Source organism: Dromiciops gliroides, chromosome 6 (genome assembly GCF_019393635.1).
Source record: "Dromiciops gliroides isolate mDroGli1 chromosome 6, mDroGli1.pri, whole genome shotgun sequence".
Classification (NCBI taxonomy): Eukaryota; Metazoa; Chordata; class Mammalia; order Microbiotheria; family Microbiotheriidae; genus Dromiciops; species Dromiciops gliroides.
Window position 1 is genome coordinate 222,182,873 of NC_057866.1, and position 24,769 is coordinate 222,207,641.

Consider the following 24,769-nt stretch of genomic DNA (forward strand, 5'->3'; position numbering starts at 1 on the left):
CTGAGCTTTTACCTTAGACTGAACATCAGCATTGTGGTCATTCTGGAGCAGGAGGGCTGCAGATTTGGTGTCATCTTTCCTAGCAGCAATATGTAGGGCAGGCAGTCGCACTTTCCCCTTGGTGTCATTCTCCAGGAGGATTGCCACAGCTTGGTTGTGTCCCTGTTGCAGTGCCACAGCCAGGGGAGTGAAGCCATCCTGGAAGATGAAAAGATCAAGAAGGTTTTGCCAAACTGTGGATGCTTATGATATAAGTATCTCTGATTCCAGCATCTGTGTACCTTATTGAAACTTTGCGTAAGTGCTTAGTGCCTAGCACTTGACATTAAGCAGGCATGTTATAAAGGTTTATTCAACGGATTAATTATTTGAGTCCAAAACATCCTCTCTACATTTTTTTACAAATGATGGGGAAAGACCCAGGGCAACAAATAGGTCAACATGACTGGACCATAGAGTCCATGGCAGGGATTAAAAAGATAGGAAGAAAGCTGTAAAAGGGCTCTAAATGACAGAGAGAGGAGTTTATATTTGACCTTGCTTCATGGGCAAGAAACCATGGAAATTGATGAGATTTCTGTAAAGTTTAGCCTTGTGATCAAATAAAACTTAAAGATATGAATAATGAATACTCCTATGCAATATTGGACATAATTCAACTCAACAAACATGTGTTAAATATTTAGCAAGTGCAAGGCACTATGCTCAGTTTTCAGGATATAAAGACACATCCTTTTATACAAGTAACCAAGAGAGAATGTGGTAAGGGTATAGGAAAGTAGATCCAGAGAAAGTGCTATTAGAAATTTTGATGAAGACATGGCTTTTAGCTAGAGGAGGAAGGAAGATCAGGGAAAACCCCAGGGCAGAGATGGGATCTAAGATTTTCCTTGAAAGAAGGCAGAACCATTAAGCAGAAGGAAATAAAGGGTGATATGGAGTTCAGTTCAGGGAAAACACTTTGTATCCTGACTTCTGCTTCTTTATTTCCCTGGCTTTCTCCATAAATCAGCATCTTCATGACACCTTTCCTGGTCCTTCTAGTCACTAGTACCCTTCCTCTGGGATTATTTTCCATTTGCTTTGTATATATCTCACATAAATGACAGAGGAATTTACATTTGCATATATCTTACTGGGCAGCTAGGTGGCACAATATATAGATTCTAATATAGAGAATCAGGAAGACTTATCTTCATAAATTCAAATCCAATCTCAGACACTTACTAGCTGTGTGACTCTGGGCAAGTCACTTAACCCTGTTTCCCTCAATTCCTCATCTGTTAACCCTGTTTCCCTCATAAATGAGCTGGAGAAGGAAATGTCAAACCACTTCACTCTCTTTGCCAAGAAAATCCCAAATGAGATCACAAAAAGTCAGGCATGAATGAACAACAGTTCATTAAATATGCATAGTTATTTGCACATTTTCTCCTACATCACAATATAAAATTCTTGAAATGTATATATATATGTGTGTATATATATACATATATATACACACATACATACATACATACATATAATTTTTGCAGACTTTCTTCAGTCCTTAACATAGTGCCTGGCAAGTATTAAGTGTAAAGTATAAAGCCTTGCTGATGTTTTGACTTACTGGAAGATGCTGTGAGCAAAGGCATGAAAATGTGAGAAGGTGGGAAAATATAGACAATAGTTCAGGTTAATGGTTATGTAGAATTAATGAAGGGGATTGGTTATGTGATAAATCTGGAAAAAAGAATAGGTTGGAGCCAGCCTGCAAAAAGTGCAGTAGTTTATACTTTATTTGGATGAAGAAGCCCTGGAGATTTTTAATTATAGAAGTTGTATGATCTGAAATTTTCTCTGACTCAGTCCTCTTAAATCCATTCTTTGTTTTCATTGTGCTTTCTAGTGTACCCATCCATCCCCATTCTGGTCTCAATTTCCTTCCTTTCAAGTCAATGGTTCACCAGGTCAACTATGTAATCAATCAATAAGCATTTATTTAGTACCTAGCCTATACCAGGCAGTGTTCTAATCACTGAGGATACTAAGAAAAAGTAAAATCAATCCCTGCCCTCATGGTTGATACATCATTTATATAACTGGCTATATGAAGGATACACATTGAGTAGATGGAAAATAAAGCCATAGCAAGGAAGGAAATTGAACCTGGGGAGGAGGGGGAACAGGAAAGGTCTCTAGCAAAAAGGGGCATCCATTGGGTCTACCACAAACTTATGCAATCCTTTTATTCTTCCCAGATTGTCTCTCTTAACACACAACCAAAAGCAACAATTCTAAATCTGTTCCCTTCTCAAGTCTCCTATATGATCCTATCCTCCCACCTCAGCAGAGAATCATACCTCCTAGTTTCTTGACAAAAGCCATATCTCAAGTTATATCATCTTCTCCATTTTTATCAAGGTACCACCATCCTTCCAATCACTTAAATTCATACAATCTCAGTCTTTTCCTTGACTCCTTTCTCTCCCCGACCTACAATATTTAATGAGTTGTTAAGTTTTGTTGATTCTACCTCCACAGCATCTCTTAATTTGTCCCATTCTTCCCACTTTACAACCAATAACTTATTTAATGGTATCAACTCTAGGACTATCTGCCAAAGATTCTTAATTGTATCCTCCCTCTTCCACATATGAGAATATTAATTTGATATCTAAGACACATGCCACTGACTCTTCTGCTCAAAAATCTTCAGTTGCACCCTGTTACTCAATGTTAAAATATGAAATCCTAAGTCTAGTATCCAAAACTCTTCAGAATCTAGCTCCAGATAACTTTTGTGGATTTATGTCACATTATACTCCTTCATAATGGTTAACATTCATATAGATTTTAAAGTATACAAAGTACACATATATTCTAAAAATGCCAATCTCATGAGAACACAGCAAAAGTTGTTGTGATAGCTATTGCAAGCTTCATTTTCCAGACAAGGAAAACAAGGCTCAAACAGGTTAAGTGATTTGCCCATGGTTACATAGCATAGTAAGAGTCACATACTCAGCGTTCTATCCAACTTGGATTGCTATCTGCTCTCCAAACTCAACATTGTTTTCCATGTCTCTACTAGTTTATATACTTTGTTCTTCTTGCCAGTCATGTCTGACTCTTCATGACCCCCCTTTGGGGGTTCCTTGGCCAAAATATTGGAGTGTTTTGCCCAGCCGTTTTACAGATGAGAAAACAGAAGCAAATAGGGTTAAGTGACTTACCAAAGGTCACATAGCTAGTAAGTATCTGAGGAAGGATTTGAACTCGGGACGATGAGTCTTTCTGAATCCAGGCCCAGTGCTTTATCCTCTGCTTCACCTAGCTGCTCTTCAAATTTTTAAACTCATAACAGTTATCTTCCTTGAAGCTCTGCTCAGGGTCTTGTCCTACTTTTTCGCACAATCTATCTCACAAGGTTGTTATGAGAGATCCCATGAGATATTTGTAAGAGTGATTAGCAGAATGCGGGGTACATAGTATACTCTCTATAAATGCTTATTCCCTTCCTCTCTCCCTTTCCCTTTTCTGATACTGTTAGTAAAACTGGTGGTGCTTTCTCCTTCCACTAAGTATCTTGAGTTTACTTAACTCAGCACATGGATTAATTCTATTCCAGCTCCTGAAGACAAGGGTTGCTTACTTTTTGTCTCTTTAAATTCAAAGAGCTGAAGCAGGCTTTATGACTGACCTAAAAGGCTGACTGAGAACTTCCTGATGCTAGGTAGAGAGTTACAAATCTCAGCACCTCGTGCATACAAAAGGCAAAAGTGAAGGTACCTTTGAATTCAGCACCTCAGCTAAGGATTCCACATGACACACGGAAGGTCAGGCTGACAGAGATGACTCAAAGCTCTTAGAACCTCTCATTGGCAAGGGCTCACATGGAGGTCAGAAGAAGTGATAAAAGGACACTCTCCAAGGTCTCTCTGAAGAACTTTATAATTGACTGTGAGACACGGAAGACACTGGCCCAAGACCACCCAGCCTGCTTTGCCCTCATCAAAGAAGCTTCTGTGCTCTATGAGCAAAGCAGAGTCGCAGTAGCTCAAAAGAAACATGAGCTGCACACATTTAGAAAATCCACCCCAAATGTTCACTCCTGACCGACCCGTGGTGGAGCATTCCCAGCTTGTATTAGTCTGATCAGCCACAGTGGAACACACTGTAACTTGAGTCTAACATAGTGATGTCATTTTGGTTCTCTTTGAGGATGAAGGACAACAACCAACCACCCAGTCGACACGCACCTGCTACATGCTGAACACTATGCTAAGTGCTAGGGCCACCAAAAACTAGAGACAAACTACAGCCCCAGCCCTGGAGGTGCTCACGGGGGACAACAAGCAAACAACTATGTTCAAACTAGAAAATAATTAACAGAGAGAAGGCACTAGAATTAAGAAGGATTGGGAAAGAATTCCTAATAGAGGTTAGGATTTCAGAAGCCAAGAGGAGAGAAAACATTCCAAACTAGTAAAAATGCCTAAAATCAGGAGATGGAGTGAAGAGAAAACACGGTTGGGGTTAGAAAGTGTAAGAAGACTGGAAAGAGGAAGGGGTGGGGGTGGGGAAGAGTATTCCCTTCTCTTGAGAGATGGGAGATGTAACATAAAGATCTGATGAAAGAGCTTAAACTGTAGCATCTCATACCAGTATTAGGTGCTCTAAAACTAGCTGGAGTTAATGACAAGTTGGGGCAGAGAGCAGTGGAAAGCAATGCATATTGGGGAGGAAGCCAATGATATTAATACAAGATATTGATTATCCCATAGTGTCAAAAATTTTAATTGCTGCCCCAAGCACATGTCCTGGTCATACACATTAGTTCTGCATGTAATGTGGATGGACGTCCACACAATTCCTACAAAAGTCCACTTTCCCCCTTGATTATGGATGTATATATGAGTGAGTTCAAAATTTAGGGAGGGGGCAGCTAGGTGGCACAGTGGATAGAGCAGGAGTACCTGAGTTCAAATCCAGCTTCAGACACTTAACACTTACTAGCTGTGTGACCCTGGGCAAGTCACTTAACCCCAATTGCCTCACTAAAAAACAACAACAACAAAAACAACAAAAATTTGGGGAGAGAGAGAATAGTCTCATTACTTTATTTACATTGCTTTTAACTAAAATTCCTTTGTTTTTTAACTGTGTCATCTTCTGGATGACAAGTTTAAAAAGCTCATTGAGCCACAAAACCACAAAGAGGATTCTGACTCATAAAATATTTAGCAGTGTGCCTAGAGGGAAAGGGGCTTTTTTTTTCTTTTTTCTTTTCTGCAAGGCAATGAAGGTTAAGTGATGTGCCCAGGGTCACACAGCTAATAATTATCAAGTGTCTGAGGTCAAATTTGAACTCAGGTCACCCTGAACCAAGGGCTGGTGCTTTGTCCACTCCACCATCTAGTTGCCCCTGGGGATTTTCTTTTCTAAAGTATAATTAGTTGTTTGAACCCTTTTAATATTCAAATCAATACAGGCCTTCTCTCAGACCAATGTATTAATTCTTGGCAACACAGGATAAAGACAAGCTAGCTATTAGGAGCTAAATAGAAGAGTTCTTAAGTTATCAATATTTAGTGGCACCATCAAAAAAATTTTAAGTGAGAGAGAAAGAAGTTACACTTTATTTTTGCATGCATTTTACTGGTTTTTAAAAGGCCTCTTCACTAAGAAAAACAGATGGATTGGACCTGCTTTTTCTGGAGTAGTCATGGAGAAAGATGAAGTAGCTAACATTTTGGCTTTTTGTTAAAATCAGGAAAAAAATCCTTAATATTGTATTTTTCTTCAATCATCCTTCTTTTCATATTTATATTAGCCCCCTACACTTAGAGATATCATGTCTTCTGACATCCCTTCCAACAAAAAAACAAAAACAAAACAAAGAAAGATGTTTTACATGGATAAATTGCCATAAGGTCTGTTTAGATTACAAAACTGCTCCCAATAGGCACTGTCTTGTCTATATTTTTATGTCACCTCATCTAGCTGTCTCAGGAAAGTCCTGAGACAAAGTGTATTACATTGCCATTGTGTGTGTGTGTGTGTGTGTGTGTGTGTAACTAGGCTAAAGTTCAGAAATCTACCTTTCTCTTTTTTTAACTGACTTGCAGAATAATTCTTTAAGAACCACACAGAATTTCTCAGATGCCAAAATGAGGACATACACACATGTCTATTTTCTCAGAGGCTCCTCTAGGTAGCAAATGAAAATCAACCCTGATAACCATTTTTCATCAAAACACTCATGTTTTGAGAGATTTGGGAGGTCATATTCATTTCTACCATGAGGACTTTCCTTAATTAAATTGATTGAATGTTCTCAATCAACTGGATTTGAGTGGCTAATGTACATTTGGCAATTTGGGATAATGAAGAGACTCTGAGGGGAAATTTGCAGTTTGAGAATCAGCTGAAGGAAAAGAGAAGACCTTAAGAAAGTTCTAGTATTTAACCACAAACGTTTGAAGGATTGTCACATGGAAGATGAATTAGAGTTGTTGCATTTGGTGCTGAAGAGTGGAATTAGAACCAATGGAAGTTATAGACATACATATTTTGGTTCTAGGACAAAACACAAACTCCTCTCTTTAGCATTAAAAGATATTCACAATCTAGGGGCAGCTAGGTGGCGCAGTGGATAGAGCATCGGCCCTGGAGTCAGGAATACCTGAGTTCAAATTCGGCCTCAGACACTTAACATTAGTTGTGTGACTCTGGGCAAGTCACTTAACCTCCATTGCCTCACTAAAAAAAAAAATATATATATATATATATTCACAATCTAAGTGCAGCCACTGTTCCCTTTTCTCACAAACAATAGGAAAGGGAAGGTAACAAGCATTTAAGTGCCCTACTATGTGCTGGTGGGGCAGTCAGGTGACACAGCTGTATAGAACACTGGGCTTAAAGTCAGAAAAATTAATCCTCCACCCCCCCCCAACGCCCCTGCCTTGAAAAAGGGAGGAGAAATTCAAATGCTGGAAGGCTGACAAGTAAAAAGAAACTGAATGATATTAAGTTAATCTCCTTTTGTTCACCCACTCTCTTATCAATAAAAAAATCTCAAAGTATTTATAGGGTTGCAAGTTTCCATTTATCATAGGCTAAGAATAGTAAAGAAGAATATTGAAGTTAAATGGTACAGGGTCATAGCAAATGAATTCTAGTCATTCTCTGTGAAAATCATAAGGTTGTGGGGGGGGGGTTGTTGTTGTTGTTAGTGTTTTTTTGTTTGGTTGGTTTTTATGTTTGGGTTTTTAAGAGAGGTAGTTCAGCAAGGGGCATGTTTTGGGACTTGGGAAGACCTGAGTTCAAGTGCTCATTCTGAAACAATGTCTACAAGCTGTGTCACTAAGAGCAAATCGCTTAACTATTCAGTGCCCCATATAACCAATAATTAAGTTAGAGATGACTTGTTGATCTGCATTGCTAGAATATGTTCCTATACTAATGGATTCACAAGTCCAGATGGGATAAAAATATACTGTAATGATGACAATGGCTTTTATAAGGGGAACTGTTGCAATTATAAACCACAAATGTTTGTTCTCTTTTATAATCGAAGAGGATGGAAATGACATCGCTCTTGCAGGGTCGATGTACAGTCTGTCCAACTGTGACTATTCAGACTAATACGAGCAAAATTAGGGCTGGAGACCAAGTGTACAACCTACCTCCTGCCAGAGGGGTGATGGATTTAAAATACAGAATGAGACACATTTTGGGAAGTGGTCAATATGGAAATTTGTTTTTCTAGACTAGAATATGTATTTGTTGGGGTTTTCTTTTTTTCTTTTTTATTGTTCAATTGGGAAACAGAGGAAAAGATAAATACTTATATGAATAAATAATAAATATATAGAGAGCTAGATGATAAAAAGAGAGATGAAAATTTTTAGGTGGGGGAGTTATTTTCTAGTTGGGAAAAACAGAAGCATGGTTTAACTGTATATCAAAAAGACAAATTTTGGGGCAGCTAAGTGGCACAGTGGATAAAGCACCGGCCCTGGATTCAAGAGTACCTGAGTTCAAATCTGGCCTCAGACACTTTACAATTACTAGCTATGTGAGCCTGGGCAAGTCATTTAACCCCCATGGCCCCACAAAAAAAACAAACAAACAAAAAGTCAAATTTTAGCCATCATCACACAATGAACATTTAAAATAAGAATAGCCAAAGAACAGAAAGTAAAGTATAAATGAATGATTTAAAATGGTGGCCCAAAATAATTTCGTGAGGGAACATCATAAGTAAAGAGAACCATAATCACAGTCATCATTTTATCTAAAGGCATTGATATATTTTATATCTAGCTATACTGATATAAAATATACATATATATATTTGGGTATAGTATATATATATATATATATATATATATATATGTACAGATCACACAGGATTTTTAACGTGTAAATTGTGCATAGAAATAAAATATTTAAGCCTTTCTTCACTACTATTTCTCTTTTCAAGACCAACCATCACTCTATATTTCTGTGAAATATCTGTTTCATAGGTCACCATGGTCAAAGAATTCATCAACCTGGGGTCAACCAGGTGGTCATTAGCCTCTCTGTGCTAGGCTGATCTATGGAGATCAGCAATTAACTTATCACTGGTACCATCCTAGAAGTCAATTCAGCTTTGTAGGACTTCAGGCTCTAAGTTCTAGCAAAGCTTCAAGTGACAGACTGGATCTATTGTCTGAGGATCAGCCTAGCTAAATACATAGAAGGTCAGCAGCAGCAGGTTGACCCCAGGAGATGAATTTTGTTGTCATAAAGTTTGAGAACCCTGTGTCACTGCTATAGTATGATGGGCCAGGACTTCTGTGGAGATAAATGGGTGCCTACCATGTTTTCATTATGATTTTTACTAATAATGTTGTGTGGTATGAAAAACAAAGACAGCATTGCTTATTCATGCTTACAACCTTTAAGAGATATTTGCTCACTAACTAAAATCTCATTATAACTTTTTTAAATGTATATTTGGAAGCTTATAGGGAGAGGAAAGAACTGGGAATAATGATCGCATTCAATGAAATGATCAAATTCAATGAATTTAAAACTCTCTTCAGGGAATAAATTTTTGAGCACAAATCACATAAAAATTATATTGCATAAATTATGGATAGATATCAAGTATTTAGGAGCAGCTAAGTGGCACAGTGGATAGAGTGCTGGGCTTGAAGTAAGGAAGACTCATCTTCCTGAGTTCAAATCAGGCCTCAGACATTTACTAGCTGTGTGACCCTGCGAAAGTCACTTAACCCTGTTTGCTTTGGTTTCCTCATTTTAAAAAGAGCTGGAGAGTGAAATGGCAAGCCACTCCAATATCTTTGTGAAGAAAACCCCAAATGAGATCACAAAGAGTTGGGCATGACTGAACAACACCATCAAGTATTTAAGCATTTCTTCCTCACTGTTTCTTTCTCAAGACCAATCATCATTCTATATTTCTGTGAAATTTCGAAAATTTAATTCTTTTCAAAATTTACAGGTTTAAAGACAACTTGAAAAATCTTAAAAATATTCTATCTGACTTTAAGGGCATAGAAAATAGATCCTTTAGCCATTATTGGAACATCTTCTAAGCAGAGCTGCTGACCAAACTAGTAGCAGATTCACAATGAAATCCTTCTTCAGATTTCTTTATATATGTGTGAAGAATAGTCATGGGCATGGATTTCTAGATAGGCATTTTCAAATAGCACCTAGCATTTAAGTATCTACCACCATAAGTGATATTTTTACAAAATAAAGCCTACAGGATTATTTATTTACAACCAGATCCATCCATAAATGCATTTCTTGGTCAGGACCTAGGGATCATCTAATCAACCAAGTTTATCTAAATATAATCATGGGTTGGGAGAGGCATTTTTGAGAAAGACTGAGGAAAAAATTGATAGAGATATTGAATACTTATGGTTTAGCTAAGATTCAATACCCACTTTCACTTGCAAACACCATATTGCTGCCAAGATACCTAGAAATCACAAAGGATTTTTAAATTTTTGAGAGTTTACAATGTAATATGACCTCCACTAATGCCTTGCACTGAAGTGGTATTTTTGGAACCAGACTGAGATGCTATAGTAACCACTGAATGAAAGGATCATAAGACAGCTGTGAACTCCCACTAACTGGACCTTACGGAAACAAGCACCAAGTGAGAGTTCTCAATCAAGTATTGGTGTTGATGGTACTCTGTACCAATTGCAGATTCTGTGTATGGATCAATAGCATTCCTAGATTTCTCTTTAGGTTAATATTTATAACCAATAAATCTCAGAGAAATCTCAATCATTGAAAACATTTTTCTGATATACAAAACCAGAGACTTTCTCAGGCACTTATCCAAATTTTGTCCCCCAAACACCATTTAGAATAAAAATATCTCTGAGATCAATATTTGCTCCAATTCCATAAAAATCAGGATTGCATTTATAATATAGGGATATAAAAGTTGCATTTACTAGACAGAAAATTTAGGGGGGTTGGAAGTGTTTCACTATTGTAGTAAGCTCCCAAGTAAGCCAATTCTATTCATCAGCTTTAGACTTGTGAGTACTCTGTTAGATGCTCATATAACATCTATTTTTTGTTTGTCGCAGATTTTTGTGCCAATACTGAAATTTTTTGTAGTCAGCTTTGAGCTCTTAGAGTTAGAGGATGAAAAGACGAGAAAAAATGAGAGTAATTGAATTTTTTAAATTAAAATAATATTTGATACCCCTCAATGTGTTTCATTTTTATTTTTCATCCAACTCGTTGGCTTTGGTGAATCCCATCCTCACAAAACAAAGTAAAATATACTTCCAAATCAAGCCAAATCAAGTTGGCTCCAAAAAGCTCTAAAAATTGCATAAAATGTTCATTCCTAAAAGGACTTGATGATGGCACAGACCTTAATGACCACTAGTCCCAGTGAGAAAAAAAGTAAGTGGTTTATTGCACTTATGGGTGTTAGATTTTTAAGTGGTATATTACAGGACTTTAAATCCTTCATATGGTTTTGCAGGAATTCTCTAATCAAATGTCTGTTACCTTGCTGCCCCTGACAACCAAAAATTATTTAAGGGAAGTGAATCAGATGAGCTGTCACTTTGAAAGAATTGTCTTTGATCACTGCAATTAAGTCAAAATAGGGATTAAAGGGGAAGAATTCATTTTCATTTCATCTTTAGAAAAGTCTTAGGCAACACAAAGTAAAAACATACCAAACTGGTACTTTATACTTAGATCCAGTGTCAAGATTGATAGATTTGTTAATAAAGGCCACCTTTGGGGCAGCTAGATGGCGCAGTGGATAGAGCACCGGCCCTGGAGTCAGGAAGACCTGAGTTCAAATCCAGCCTCAGACACTTAACACTTACTGGCTATGTGACCCTGGGCAAGTCATTTAACCCCAATTGACTCACAAGAAAAAAAAAAGGAAAGAAAGAAAGGCCACCTTTGGCAAGTCATTTATGCTCCTTGAGCCTCAGCTTCCTCAACTGTAAAATAGAAGGGGTGGCCTAGATGGTCTGGGAGGTCCCTTCCTGTTCTACATCTATGGTTCTTAGATACTTCCTCCTAAAGTCTTCCATTGATGCAGACTGCAACCCGCTTTGCAGCTTCATCCTGTGTGATCTTTTTTTTTTTTTTTAAAGTGAGGCATTTGGGGTTAAGTGACTTGCCCAGGGTCACACAGCTAGTAAGTGTTAAGTGTCTGAGGCTGGATTTGAACTCAGGTACTCCTGACTCCAGGGCCGGTGCTCTATCCACTGCGCCACCTAGCTGCCCCCTATCCTGTGTGGTCTTGATTCACATTTTCCCAGAAACTAACTATAGAGAATCTACTCAATGTGTTGGAAGCCATTCCATAAATTATTACTTATTCTTGCTACATTGCCAGTCTACTTGCTTTTCTGACCAAAAATTTATTTCAAGATTGGTAAGAGTAATTACAGTAATTAATACTCTATTGTTTATAGTAATGAACCTCAGTAGGTTAATCAAACCTGAAACAAATACCCATGGATGATAACAAATAGCCTAAATAATTTATATACTTTTCATGAAGATAAGCCATAGAGTCAGAAAGACCCGAATTCAAATCCAGGCTCAGACACTCACTAGCTGTGTGACCCTGGGAAAATCACAAACAAGGTTAACCTTGTTTGCCTCAGTTCCTCATCTGTAAAAGGAGCTAGAGAAGGAAAGGGCAAACCACTCGGGTATCTTTGTCAAAAAACCCCAAATGGAGTCACAAAAAGTTAAACCTGACTAAAATGACTTGACAACAAGCTATAGGGTATCCCATATCTGTAGTTAAAAACTGGTGACTCATGAAAACAATATGGAACAAAGATAAAGAGAAGCCATGAGGTTTAAATCATGTCTTACCTCAGTAGCAGTGCTCTGATTAGCTCCATTTTCCAATAAATATTTCACTACGTCAATGTGATTTTCTTGAGCAGCCATATAGAGAGGAGTGAAGCCATTCTGAGGATAAAGAATAAAACAAACAAAAAATGTAAAATTATTTTAATGTATTAAGAAAGATTAAAAAAAAAAGCTTGTATCCCAAACTATAGAAGAGAAATAGGATAGACATTATAGAAAAGTATGTTTAAAAAGGTCAAGTTTGTCCATATATATTTATGTATTTATATGTATGTGTATATGTATATACGCATACATGTATGTATATATATATGTATATGCACACATACATGTATCATAACTCTAGGCCCACTGCTAGTGAGTTCATTTCAGCACACACTTCTCAAGAAGGGAAATGAGGCAAGAAAAAAACATCATCCTTATTAGGTCTCTTCATCTTAGAGTCTGAGACTCTTTCCCTAAGATCTACATTTGTCTCATTATTTAACATAAATAAGAGTGTTTTTTAGCCCACCCCACCGAAAGTATATATATAGCAAATTATTACTCTTTAATACCACAAACAGTACTTACCACATCTAAGTCAATAAGAGTCAAAATTGATGTTTATTAAAAATAATGTTTTAAATCTGGTAGATCAGTATACACTGAGCATGTTGTAATTTTTCTTAATAAAAAACACCAGTAAACTTCCTTTATTCTTAAGTGTTCTTCCATAAAAAATCCCCCAAAACTACAGGCCTTCAGTTTGGAACCAAATTCAAACTGCTTTCTACTCATTTTTTTGGCAAAATATCACATCCTCATTCAAAAAGAGAGGTCTTTATGAAAATGATTCATAGGGCTCTCTGGAAACCTAATAATCCTTACAAAACAGTACTGATGACTTAAGCATAAATAATTCAGAGACATATGGATAAAATTTCCCGTGTTATTCCCATGGGTTCACAAAATTAAGGGAAAATGTTGGCAAGTGATGAGGGTTTTTCAGAACCTAGAAGGCTGGAAAAAATAGCTTGAAATATTTTGTCGAAACAAAAACGCATCTAGAATTCACCTATTTTCTTTACCCCCAAAGTAAAGAAACAAAACTGAGATTGGAATAAAATGGAGAACTCATTCAGTTGAAGAAAGAGTAGGTCTAATTGTGAGGATTATAAAAAAGTAAAGGACAGAAAATAGATGTTGAAAGAGAATATAGTCCTGGGATTAGAATGAGAGATTTGGAGGTAAGAGCACTTACCTAAATCTGCGAAGTCACAGAATGGATAAAAATAAATAGAACCCTTAGGAGGAGGAATAACAATGACTAACAAGTTAGCTAGTGAGAAATATTAAAAACAAAAACACCAGGGTAGTTAGTCAGAGGAGACTGAGGAGGTGTCAGAAGGATAGGATTAGAAAAATCCAAAAGAGTAATTAAAAAAAAAAAATAAGGCAGTGCGTATTGTGAAAAAGAATGAGGGTGTATGAAAGAATGATGTTTCTTCACAAGGAAGAGTGTAGTGATCCTGTAAGGAAGTATGAACTTTTAAATTAATCTGCTGCCTTATTTTCCCTCAAAGGAATTGTGTAAACAGAATAGGAGGGGAAAATAATAGAAGAAGGCTGGTTAAGAGGGACAGAAAGTCAGTATAAGTGGGAGAAAGGAAACAAGAATCAGACTTCTCATAGATTTCAACCTCGAATGACCTTTAAGGGGCACCTAGTCTAGTCCCATCAGTTTTCAGATGAGGAAATCTCACATAGTAATTGACAGTTGAGATTTGCACCCAGGTGCATTGACACCCAACGTAGAGGTCTTTCCATTGTATCACACCGTCCTTCTTGTCAAAAGGCAGAATGTAGAAAAGGGGCAATCAATCTTTCCCTCTCCCTTTCCCTCTCCCTCTCCCTCTCCTTCTTCCTCTCCCTTTCTCTCCCTCTCACCCACACACATACACACACACAAAATAGAATCTCAGTTGGATATTGCCATGGATATCACTCATAAAGTGAATGATATAAAGCTGGGAATATAGATTTACTAAAAGTGACAAAAGGGAGAGATGTCATTTATTCATTGTCATTGTTTAACTAGAGACCATAAAACATTTCTGCCTCTAGAAAACTTGGATAGGGCATGACAGCACTTTGGGGGAAAAAAAATCATAAAATTTTATATTTTGTAGAGAAGCATCAATCTTCACACAAAGAACATGGTATTAATATAGAACTATTGGAATGAGTAGTTCTATCCAGAAGTATCCCCCAAAACACTGAGGATTTGGGACTATATTTCCCTCACTCTTCTGGTCCTGGGCATATGAATTAGATATCCCCAGTGCTTTGAAATATATTGGCAAAATCCATAGTAAATTCTTAATTATGTGACATTTCTTGCGTGGGAGTTCTAGTAAAAGGATAGCAATCTTTATGATTTAGTAAACACTGAAACTAATTTTTAGGATAATTAAATAGTTACAACATTCTTGTTTCTAGCTATGAAAATCATGGCCATATTTCAGAAGATTCCAACCCTGCAAGTGTTTTAACAGGGGCTGGATGATCAACTGGCAACAACACTTGGATGTCGTGGAGGTGAATCATACATCAGGGAGGGGAGTGGGACCATATGCCCTCCAAGTTTCCTTCCAGCCCTAGGCTCAGGCTAATTAAAAAAAATTATTTCTTTAAATATAGCATCAATGCACAGCTGCAGAGCATGTAAAAGGCAATGAGTACCAATTGTAATTACAAAAATAAAGACCATTTTATCTGTTCTGGAGGCGTAAATGGGGCAAGAGAACAAAAGATGAGATTATCCCCTTGCTTGGCAACCAAGGATGCTTTTAATTAATGCATGCATGTGCCCAAATTTCCTTTGATTAGCAGGAGATAATAAACTTCTGACCTGGGAAATATGTTTCTGATCATCTTACCATTTACACTCCAAAGTTTACCTCCCTTCAAGAGGGACAACATTTCACCTTGGTAACAAGATAGACAGAGTTATAACTGCTAAAGGCAAGAGTTCTTAACCAGTGGTCCACAGATAAATTCTGGAATGTTTAGGTGTGGTAGCATGAACTTGAATGCATTAAAAAATAATTTTCATGAACTTCTAACTGAAATTTAGTATTTCCTTCAATTATTAAAAATATTATTCTGAGAAGGGGTCCATAGTCTCTACCATGATAGCTAAATGTATTTCTAACATTCTAAATTTGCTGTAAAGAAACCTTTCATTTTCACTGCCCCTAAACTTAATTTCTCACATCTGCACTACTGAGGAAGGCTACTGTAACAATCTTCTTACTACTATTCTTTCCAAGGTCTAGTATATGCTGCCAAACACCTTCAGATTTTTCCTAAATCATTGCTTTCAACAACTGATCGCCCTATAGCCTATCAGCCTAAATCAAAATTCTTTAGCCTGAAATTCAAGGTTGTACATGAGTGAGGACCACCATACCTATATGTTATATTCCCCTCTTCTATCCACTACTCGATTAACCTGAGATTCTCACTAAGTCCCACACTCATTCTGCCCACTCACTCCTACTTTCTAAGTGTTTGCTTCTGCTAGTTTGTTATCCTATGTGTGGCCTGGTCACCAAGAAACGAAAGCAAATGAATCACTTCCAAAGGCATAAATTCGAACCATTATATTTCCTTAGCACTGAGAAAATCAAATCACTGACCCTAAGACTTACTTACTATCACATTTAAACCTGAGTGCTATGTGGGGAAGAAACTGTCTAAATTAGGAAATTATTAATTACTGAAATAATATGCCCTTATTGTTTTATTAAGACATTAACATTTTATGTGGGATTAACTAGATGCATTTCAATCTGTGGATGGAATATTTAGAATAAACTAATATTGTACTTCACCACTTCCCCCTTTCTTACACTACTAACCTATATACATTCAAGAAAGTTGGGTCAGTAGTGTTATTTTGTTCTTTACACATGGAAAGATTCACTTTAGATTTTTTTTCTTCTTCAGACTAAATTCCTATGAGGAAACAAATAGTGCAGTAGCAAGCCTTTTTAACCACCTCAGAGTCAAGGAGTTCCTCTCACTCTCTGGAGGGTCCTCTAAGCCCACTCTTTTTGATGGCTAAGCAAACAGCTGCAAAGGGCCAATGAAGCAGCCCAGAAGACTGAGGCCCTCTCTGGGCAGTTAAAAATAGAGCATAATGCAATTGTGTTAGTCCTGCTCAAAACAGAGGCATTGTTTTTCATTTTCAGTGATTCACATCCTTTCCCACATACGATTTTAAACAGCTTTCCTGCAGCCTACTCATTACACTAGAACCATGGTCCCATAAAGGTTTTTGTAAAGTTGCTTAAATGGAATGCTGACATCACCATTACCAGTTCATGTTTATCTCTGCAGAAAATTCATTGCAAGGTCAATGATTAGTCTTAAGCTATTTTCAATAATGCAATGAAAGCACTGTGCTATTTAAAATGTTAGCAACAGATATCACCTAATTAAGGCTTATGAGTTACTACGACTGTGCTTTCCCACCCTGCTTTCCACAACTGGGTGGATCTTCTTTAATGGAGGAAAGAACATGTTATAATTTTGGCCTTAAAGAAGTCAGTTTGGGAATGGAGCCATTAAGGCTTACATTAAACATGGTGCAGAGTTAAGAGACTGACAAAATTCTCCTGTTGGAAGTTGGCTGCTTAACACTCCATGTAGTTGATGTTTTTATTATATATTTATGATGGAATGAAAATTGAATCATCTCTTTTTTTTGAAATAACATTATGTTACATTGCATATTTATGCTGTTACAAAACTAAAACTTTTTAACATTGAATCAACATTCTAGAAATGGACAGTGAATTTGACTTGATTCAACAAATATCATTCACCTGATGTGCTAAGAATTTGGGAGAAATTACAAAATTTAGAGAAGGTACAGATCTTGCTAAGACCCATGAAGATATAGCTATCCTAAATATTTTTTCTTTTTCTTTTTTTTTTGGGGGGGGGGAGACAATGAAGGTTAAGTGACTTGCCCAGGGCCACACAGCTAGTAAGTGTCAAGTGTCTGAGGCCGGATTTGAACTCAGGTCCTCCTGAATCCAGGGCCAGTGCTTTATGCACTGCACCACCTAGCTGCCCCCCAGCTATCCTAGTTGGAAAATAAGCCTCAAATGCATGGAGGAGAATAATATGAGATAAGACTGGAAAGGAAGGGTATTGGCATATTGGAAAAAGACCTTAAATTTTGGTTAATGAGACAATTAGGAAACAATGAAGATTTTTGAGAGAGAACCGTGTTATGACCATATCTTATGTGATATGACACCAAGATCAAGCAAGAAGCCATTGATGAACTCAAGCCCTCCCTAAGTTTAATATTTTGACTGCCTTATGTCTTATTTGCTCCCTCTTAATGAGTTGTTCCTTCCCATGGTGGCACAATAACCCAAAACAGTTTCTAGTACCTTCTCCCTGTGTCCTTGGAAGTCCTGTGTCCTTCTAAAACTGAACCACAGTGCAGTCTACTCCAGAGTTTCTAAGTTAACAAACCACTCTCCTTCGGATTCAAATGACCCTACTCACTGGTATCCTACATACAATGTCTTCACATCCATCAATCTCATTTTGAAGTACTTACTATGTAACCCAGAGGCAAATTACTTATAATCTCAGAGCTTCAATTTGCTTAGTAGTAAAATAGATACTATTGCTCTGAAGAAATCAAGTCTGCACATTTTAAAGTGTTATACAAATACTACCGTTAGTATTATCATATATTTGGAGCTACAAATTACCTTATAAGTCATTTAGTCCAATCTGTCATTTTACTTATATGGAAACTGAGGACATTTGTTGATTTATTCCATTTGAGTTTGACTGTACTTGTTATGAGGGGGTTATATTAACTGAAGGATCAGGGAATATATATTCAATAAAGGGTCAGGGAAGTGACAGTAATATATACAAATGTTTATGTGTGTGCATCAGCACTACATAGGACCTCCTTGTTGTGTTCAATGAGCCAAGGGAAAGAGAAAGAGAAGGAGCATATTCCCTGCACCCCACTGTTCCCTCAGTATTTTGGGTCCTCCATCGCTTGCTGGCTAAATGGATGAATGACATTGTTAGCTATCAATTATAATGCAATATTTAATTGGTACCACAATTGGCTAGTCTGATTGACAGTTGACTGTTATTGGTGTTCTCCACAAGACATTTCCAGGGTATCATCAGCACAAAAACTTTGCAAATGTTTACTGTTCCTTTTTTAATTAGAGATAATAACAGGAGAGAAAATTTCACACCTTTAAGAGTTAAACTTGTGACTTTAGACTAAGGATCTTAAACTTTTTTTTTTGGCAGGGCAATGGGGATTAAGTGACTTGCCCAGGTTCACACAACTAGTAAGTGTCAAGTGTCTGAGGCCGGATTTGAACTCAGGTCCTCCTGAATTTCCACTGCGCCACCTAGCTGCCCCCGATCTTAAACTTTTGAAAGACTTGTATCAAGAGAGTCTATTTAAACTATTGAGGCACTGTCTCCACATCAAGCTGTGATGAGACTCAGCATGTCTGGAGTTAGCTACTGTGTCTGTCTCTCCCAATCTCTCATTCTCTCTATATATACACACTTACACTCACACACACACACACACACACACACACACACACACACACACAATCTTGTATGTTCTAAAGCCTCTATATATTCCCTCTCTCAAAAATTAAAGCAGCTAGGTGGCACAGTGGATAAAGCACCTGCCCTGGATTCAGGAGTACCTGAGTTCAAATCCGACCTCAGACACTTAACACTTACTAGCTGTGTGACCCTGGGCGAGTCACTTAACCCCAATTGCCTCACTTACAAAAAAAATTAAAGCCTTAAGGCAATGTTGGTTACAGGTGGGTGTAGTAGATGGTGGAGGACTCTAAGGAAAATAAAGGAGAGTCAGTGAGTGGGAGGATGGCAACAGGAAGAGGATGATTCTGGACATCTCATTATCATCTTGAACAAAGGAAATGGCTTCGAAACATTGGCAGGCTCCGAAGACTTGCCTTCACCTAGTAGAAAAAACTAGAGGATTAAGGGGCCATGCAGCAGGGTACAGTGGTCCAAGAGAAGACTTGTTGGGGGAGAGCTCTATTGAAGGAGTTTTCATACTTAAGACCATGACTGGAAAACAACTGTAGTTCTCTATTTATGATGATGCAATTTATTTTCTTCCTCGTTTTAATAAAGCATCAGTCTATGATATTGGAAACTGCATACACACATGTTTAAAGTTGGTCTTGACATATTGCAGGGGAGGGGATTTCCCTAGGTTTCCTAGTTAGGGGCTATAAATCAAGAGAATAAGAAAATTCATACTCTTCTCCCCAGTTTCAATATTTATTTGAAGTTTTTGATTCATGACTAGTGGATGGAGCCTGGAGTTAGGAAATCTAACTCCAGCCTCCAACACTTACTATCGGTGTGATCCTGGGTAAGTCCCTTAACTTCTGTTTACCTCAGTTTCCTCAACTGTAAAATAAAGGTAATACTAGTATCTACCTTATAAGGTTGCTATGAGGATCAAATGTGATATTTGTAAAAAGCACTAAGCAGGGGCAGCTAGGTGGCACAGTGAATAGAGCACCAGCCCTGGATTCAGGAGGACCTGAGTTCAAATCCAGCCTCAGACACTTGACACTAGCTGTGTGACCCTGGGCAAGTCACTTAACCCTCAACTGCCCTGCAAAAAAATTTAAAATATAAAAAAATAAATAAAGCACTAAGCACGGCACCTGACGCATAGTATGTGCTATATAAATTCTTATTCCCTTCCCCTCTGATGCAAAAAGTACCTTTGAAGAGTGCCAATATATATGTGTGCAAATGATTATACTTAGTTGGGTCTTTAGTTCCAGTACTTAATAATAACTTGAACATGGATTGCTACTTTCATTCTCTCTTTGCTGCCACTGATTTTGTTGCTCTTCAAAAACATTCTTAAACCTGTTGAACCTTAAATCTGTCAGTGGTAAGGGCAGTAGAGGCATTGACTAATAAATCTGTTTGCTATTAAGAGAAACTCATCTGTTCTATTACTTGTCGTCAATTAGACTTCAATGAAATGTAGATCCTATTTTGTGACAGACCAAAGAATTAAGGGAAAAAATTAATAATAATATTAATAATAATAATGAGTGCTATTCAGAATAGTGGAATGCTATTGTGTTAACAAATATTTCACTTGCTAACTCAGAACAAAAATGCAAAGGTTTGTGACACACATGTATACGAATACATTCTTCTAGATATCAAAACACTGCAGAAAATCATAGAATTTTCAAGCCAGAAGGATTCTCCCTGACCATCTAATCCAATGTATACCTGAGAAGAAAAATGCCTAGTGCTTCATCTCCCCACAAGAAATCATCTTGCTTTTTCTTGAATTCAAGTGGGATCTTTCCCACTTGAAGTGGGATCTTTCTATTGCCACCATAAAATTTTATCTTTAGATAATTTTCCTAACATCAAGCCTAAATTTGCCTCTTAGGAATAACTGCACTCTGAGGTCAAACACACCAGTTTCCCTATGGTAACCCTCCGAACACTAGAATTCCATATTCAGGTATAAACTCAGGATGTGTTTCCTCCACCCACTATTCACTTCTGCCTTGGCCAGCCCAAGCCCAGGCTTTTTGATACTAGAAGCAAGACAGAGGTTGAGCTTAAATAAAATAATAACAACAGTCAACATTTATTCATTGCTTTAAGGTTTGCAAGGGGCTTTACACAGATTATATGATTTGAATTTCATAATAAGTGTGTGTTAGGTATAATAAATATTCATATTTTCATTTTGTAGATGAGAAAACTGAGGCTTAGAGAGATCCCGTGATTTTCCCCTGTTTACATAGCTAATAAGTGAATCTGAATTCGGGTTTTCCTGCTAGACCATGATGCCTCCAGCAATATAAACATACCAAACACTTGACTAACATGCATGGTGTAGCATATAGACTGATTTCTCTATGTATATTGTTGAGTCTTTTTTTGCAGGGCTCTGAGTGTAGACCAAAATAGGATAATTTTCATCACAGTATTATGTTTGACAGAGTCATTCTCATTTCTAAAACCTGTTATGTTCTCTTTCCTATTAAGCTGTAGCATCCTGATTTGAATGAGTGAATTTTGTTTGGATTTTTTCAATATATCAACCATGTTGATGTGCATAGAAACTCTCTTACAGACTAGGTACAAATGTCACACCCACTGAAGCATCAACTGTCTTCAAGATGCTTGTTTTACTCCAGAAATAACACAAAGTTTGCTGTTCTCTGAGGAGCTGACATTCTATAATAAACTCCCTCATTTCCTGATGTCTTAATAATCCAATGTAGGTGGGCAACTTGGAACTCGGGGAAGCTCTAGACAGGTTGTATGGATACAGCAGTACATGTCTGAGTAAGAGGCTAAGCACATTCTAGACACATGTATCTGGTTCCAAGGACTCCAGGATTCAATTTCAGGATCAGCCTTTTGTCAAGGAGCTAACAGCCCAAGAGAACTAGAAAAGTGACTGTGTTCTCTTTTTATCAAACACAGAGCTTTTTGTATCTCAAGGCTCAGAAATAGAAGTGAGCCGACCTTAAATGATATATTATTTAATACAGTGATATTTGATCCAACATCTCCTTTAGTCCATTTGAGTAGAACATAAACAGGACAGATGCCATGTCAGCTATCTGGGAATGTGCTAGACCCCCATTATACTAGTTTTTAAAATCAAAAGACACCTACTCTAAACAGAATTTGAAGTGAAAACATCATATATTGGGAAGTCACTGAAGTCATCACTAGGGCAGCTAGGTGTTGAAGTGGATGGAGCACTGGGTTTAGAATCAGGAGGATTCGGGGGCAGCTAGGTGGCGCAGTGGATAGAGCACTGGCCCTGGAATCAGGAGGACCTGAGTTCAAATCCAGCCTCAGACACTTGACACTTACTAGCTGTGTGAACCTGGACAAGTCACTTAACCCCAATTGCCTCAAAAAAAAAAAAAAAGAATCAGGAGGATTCATCTTTATGAGTTCAAATCCATCCTCAGACACTTACTGTGTGACCCTGGGAAAGTCACTTAACTTTGTCTCACTTCATCTATAAAATGAGGTGGAAAAAGGAAATGATGAACCACTCCAATCTTTACTGAGAAAACCCCAAATGGAGTGACAAAGTGTGGGACATGACTGAAATCACTTCGATAACAATGATATCACATATTCTGTCTATATAAGCACTGTCATCTAGCTGTCCCATTATTTATCCATAACAGCATTTATCAGGTCTAAGTTCCTTTAAAAGTTAGAGAAAACTGTCCCTCTCTCACTTTCTCCTTTTTTTTCTATAAAACCCATTAAGTCACCCAAATCTTGATCCTTCATCTACTAAACAGAAAATTCTAGACCTATAACCCTCACAATGGCTGCAATAGATTCCAAAGTTGTCTTCGGTCTCTCTCCACTCCCCCCACTGCACACAGTTGCCAAATTAATATGTCTGAATCTCTGATTCATCACTGTAAACTCTGGCTCAAAAACCGACAGAAGTTCTCTACAGCCTTGTTGTTCAAATCCAAATTCTACAGTCTAGCATTTAATGTCCTCCATCAACCAGTTCCATCCAATAAATTCAGCACCATCCCTTGGAGTGCCATTGCAGTTCAAGCAGTGTCTTTACAATCTGAAGTATAAGCTTGTACTTTGTCCTGATGATTTTTCCATCTACAAATCCTTCCACATCTCCTCTTTGGAAATCTATCTCCTATACTCCCATCAAGATTCTGTTTAATCACTAAGCTTTCTCTGATTCTATGCTATACCAATTGAAAAATTAAATGCCTCAGTGCTTTTTAATGCTATATAATGCAGTAACACAAATTTGCTCATATATTGCCTGAGAATAACCTTCTATTTCATATACTACTGATGTGTCCCCATGATTGGTCTATTAAAAAATCCTAAAGTTAGGGGGCAGCTGGGTGGCACAGTGGATGGAGCACCGGCCCTGGATTCAGGAGGACCTGAGTTCAGATCTGGCCTCGGACATTTGACACTTGCTGGCTGTGTGACCCTGGGCAGATCACTTGACCCCAATTGCTTCACCAGAAAACAAAAAACAAAACAAAAAATCCTAAAGTTGCAAGGTGGCTTTTTTTTTGGGGGGGGGAAGAGTTGGGATGAATATTCTTATCTAATTTCTGTGCTGTTCTATTATTTAGTGCTATATTTTAATAATTCTTTTGATTAAGACATACTACAGCTCTGAAGTTAAACCATAATTTTATTTAAGTTGTCTTATATAGGTTAAATCAAAAGGTTTATGACTGATGGGGCAGATTGGAGGTACATAAGAGATTAGAATAAATTCAACTAAGAACATGAATATCTCCTTTTGACTGGTGAAAGGCATCCATGAGAGTTGTCTCCAACTTGGAGAAATTGGGCTCACAGAAGAAATATTGCTGAGAATAAGAGAGAACAACCTAAGATATCAGAAAAGGGACCAAGAAAACAATCATGGCACAATTTGTAGCCAGAAGCAAACTGATGTCTCATCATGGAACAGTTGGAGAAAACACACTTGCTTTTTGGAAGGTCGACAACCAAGAGCTGAGGTTAAGCACTCTGGAATGATTTTTTTAGGACAAGATTAAGCTTCAAAAGATTGGAGCTTAGGCTGGGTAATAAAATCTGACACTAAAACAGATAAGAGATATACATATGTTTTCTTAATGTTTCTCTTTAGTTTCCTATGTGTTACTTTTTTAAAAGCATGACTTTTTACTCTTGGTTGTTACTTAATTGAAACTTACCAAAGTTCTAAAATTGTTTACTAAAGACATAATATTTTTATAATACTGAGAGCTTGAAAACTTGGTGCTATCCAGCTTGTAAGCAAGATATAAAGATTGAAGCCACCATTTTGAATTTAAAACAAGTACATCTCCTGTTCAGATTACATATAAGAAGTATTTTTTTTTCACACATAGGTAGCAAGCACTGACATTCAAGGAACTAATTTCAGAAGTCACAGGATCAGATCCAGATATAAATAAATAATTGATCAAGTACTAAGTAAATGTCATGGAATGCAATACCCTTACTCACAAGCATATACTATCCATATGGAAATCATTACACATTTAGAAGGCTCTTATAGTAGAAAATGATCTGTGAGTGTCTATTTCTTCTTTTCCAAGATACAGAGTAGTCTAGTAAAAGGTCATCAGACCAGGTGTCCAGAGACCAGACTTGTAGTTTTGCCTCTTCCACTAACTTGTTAGATGACATCAGGTAAATCACTTAAACTTGCTAGGACTTAGCTTCCTTATTTTCTTCAAGT

General features: G+C 37.4%; 1 protein-coding gene across 1 annotated transcript in view; it reads right to left on the minus strand.

The window, feature by feature from the left end:
- The window catches only part of ANK2 (ankyrin 2), a 340,193-nt gene that overhangs the window by 169,965 nt on the left and 145,459 nt on the right, over positions 1-24,769 (minus strand). Inside the window, 2 exon segments of the mRNA XM_043969828.1 lie at positions 13-198; positions 12,397-12,495. Coding sequence (XP_043825763.1) covers positions 13-198; positions 12,397-12,495 — 285 coding nt within the window.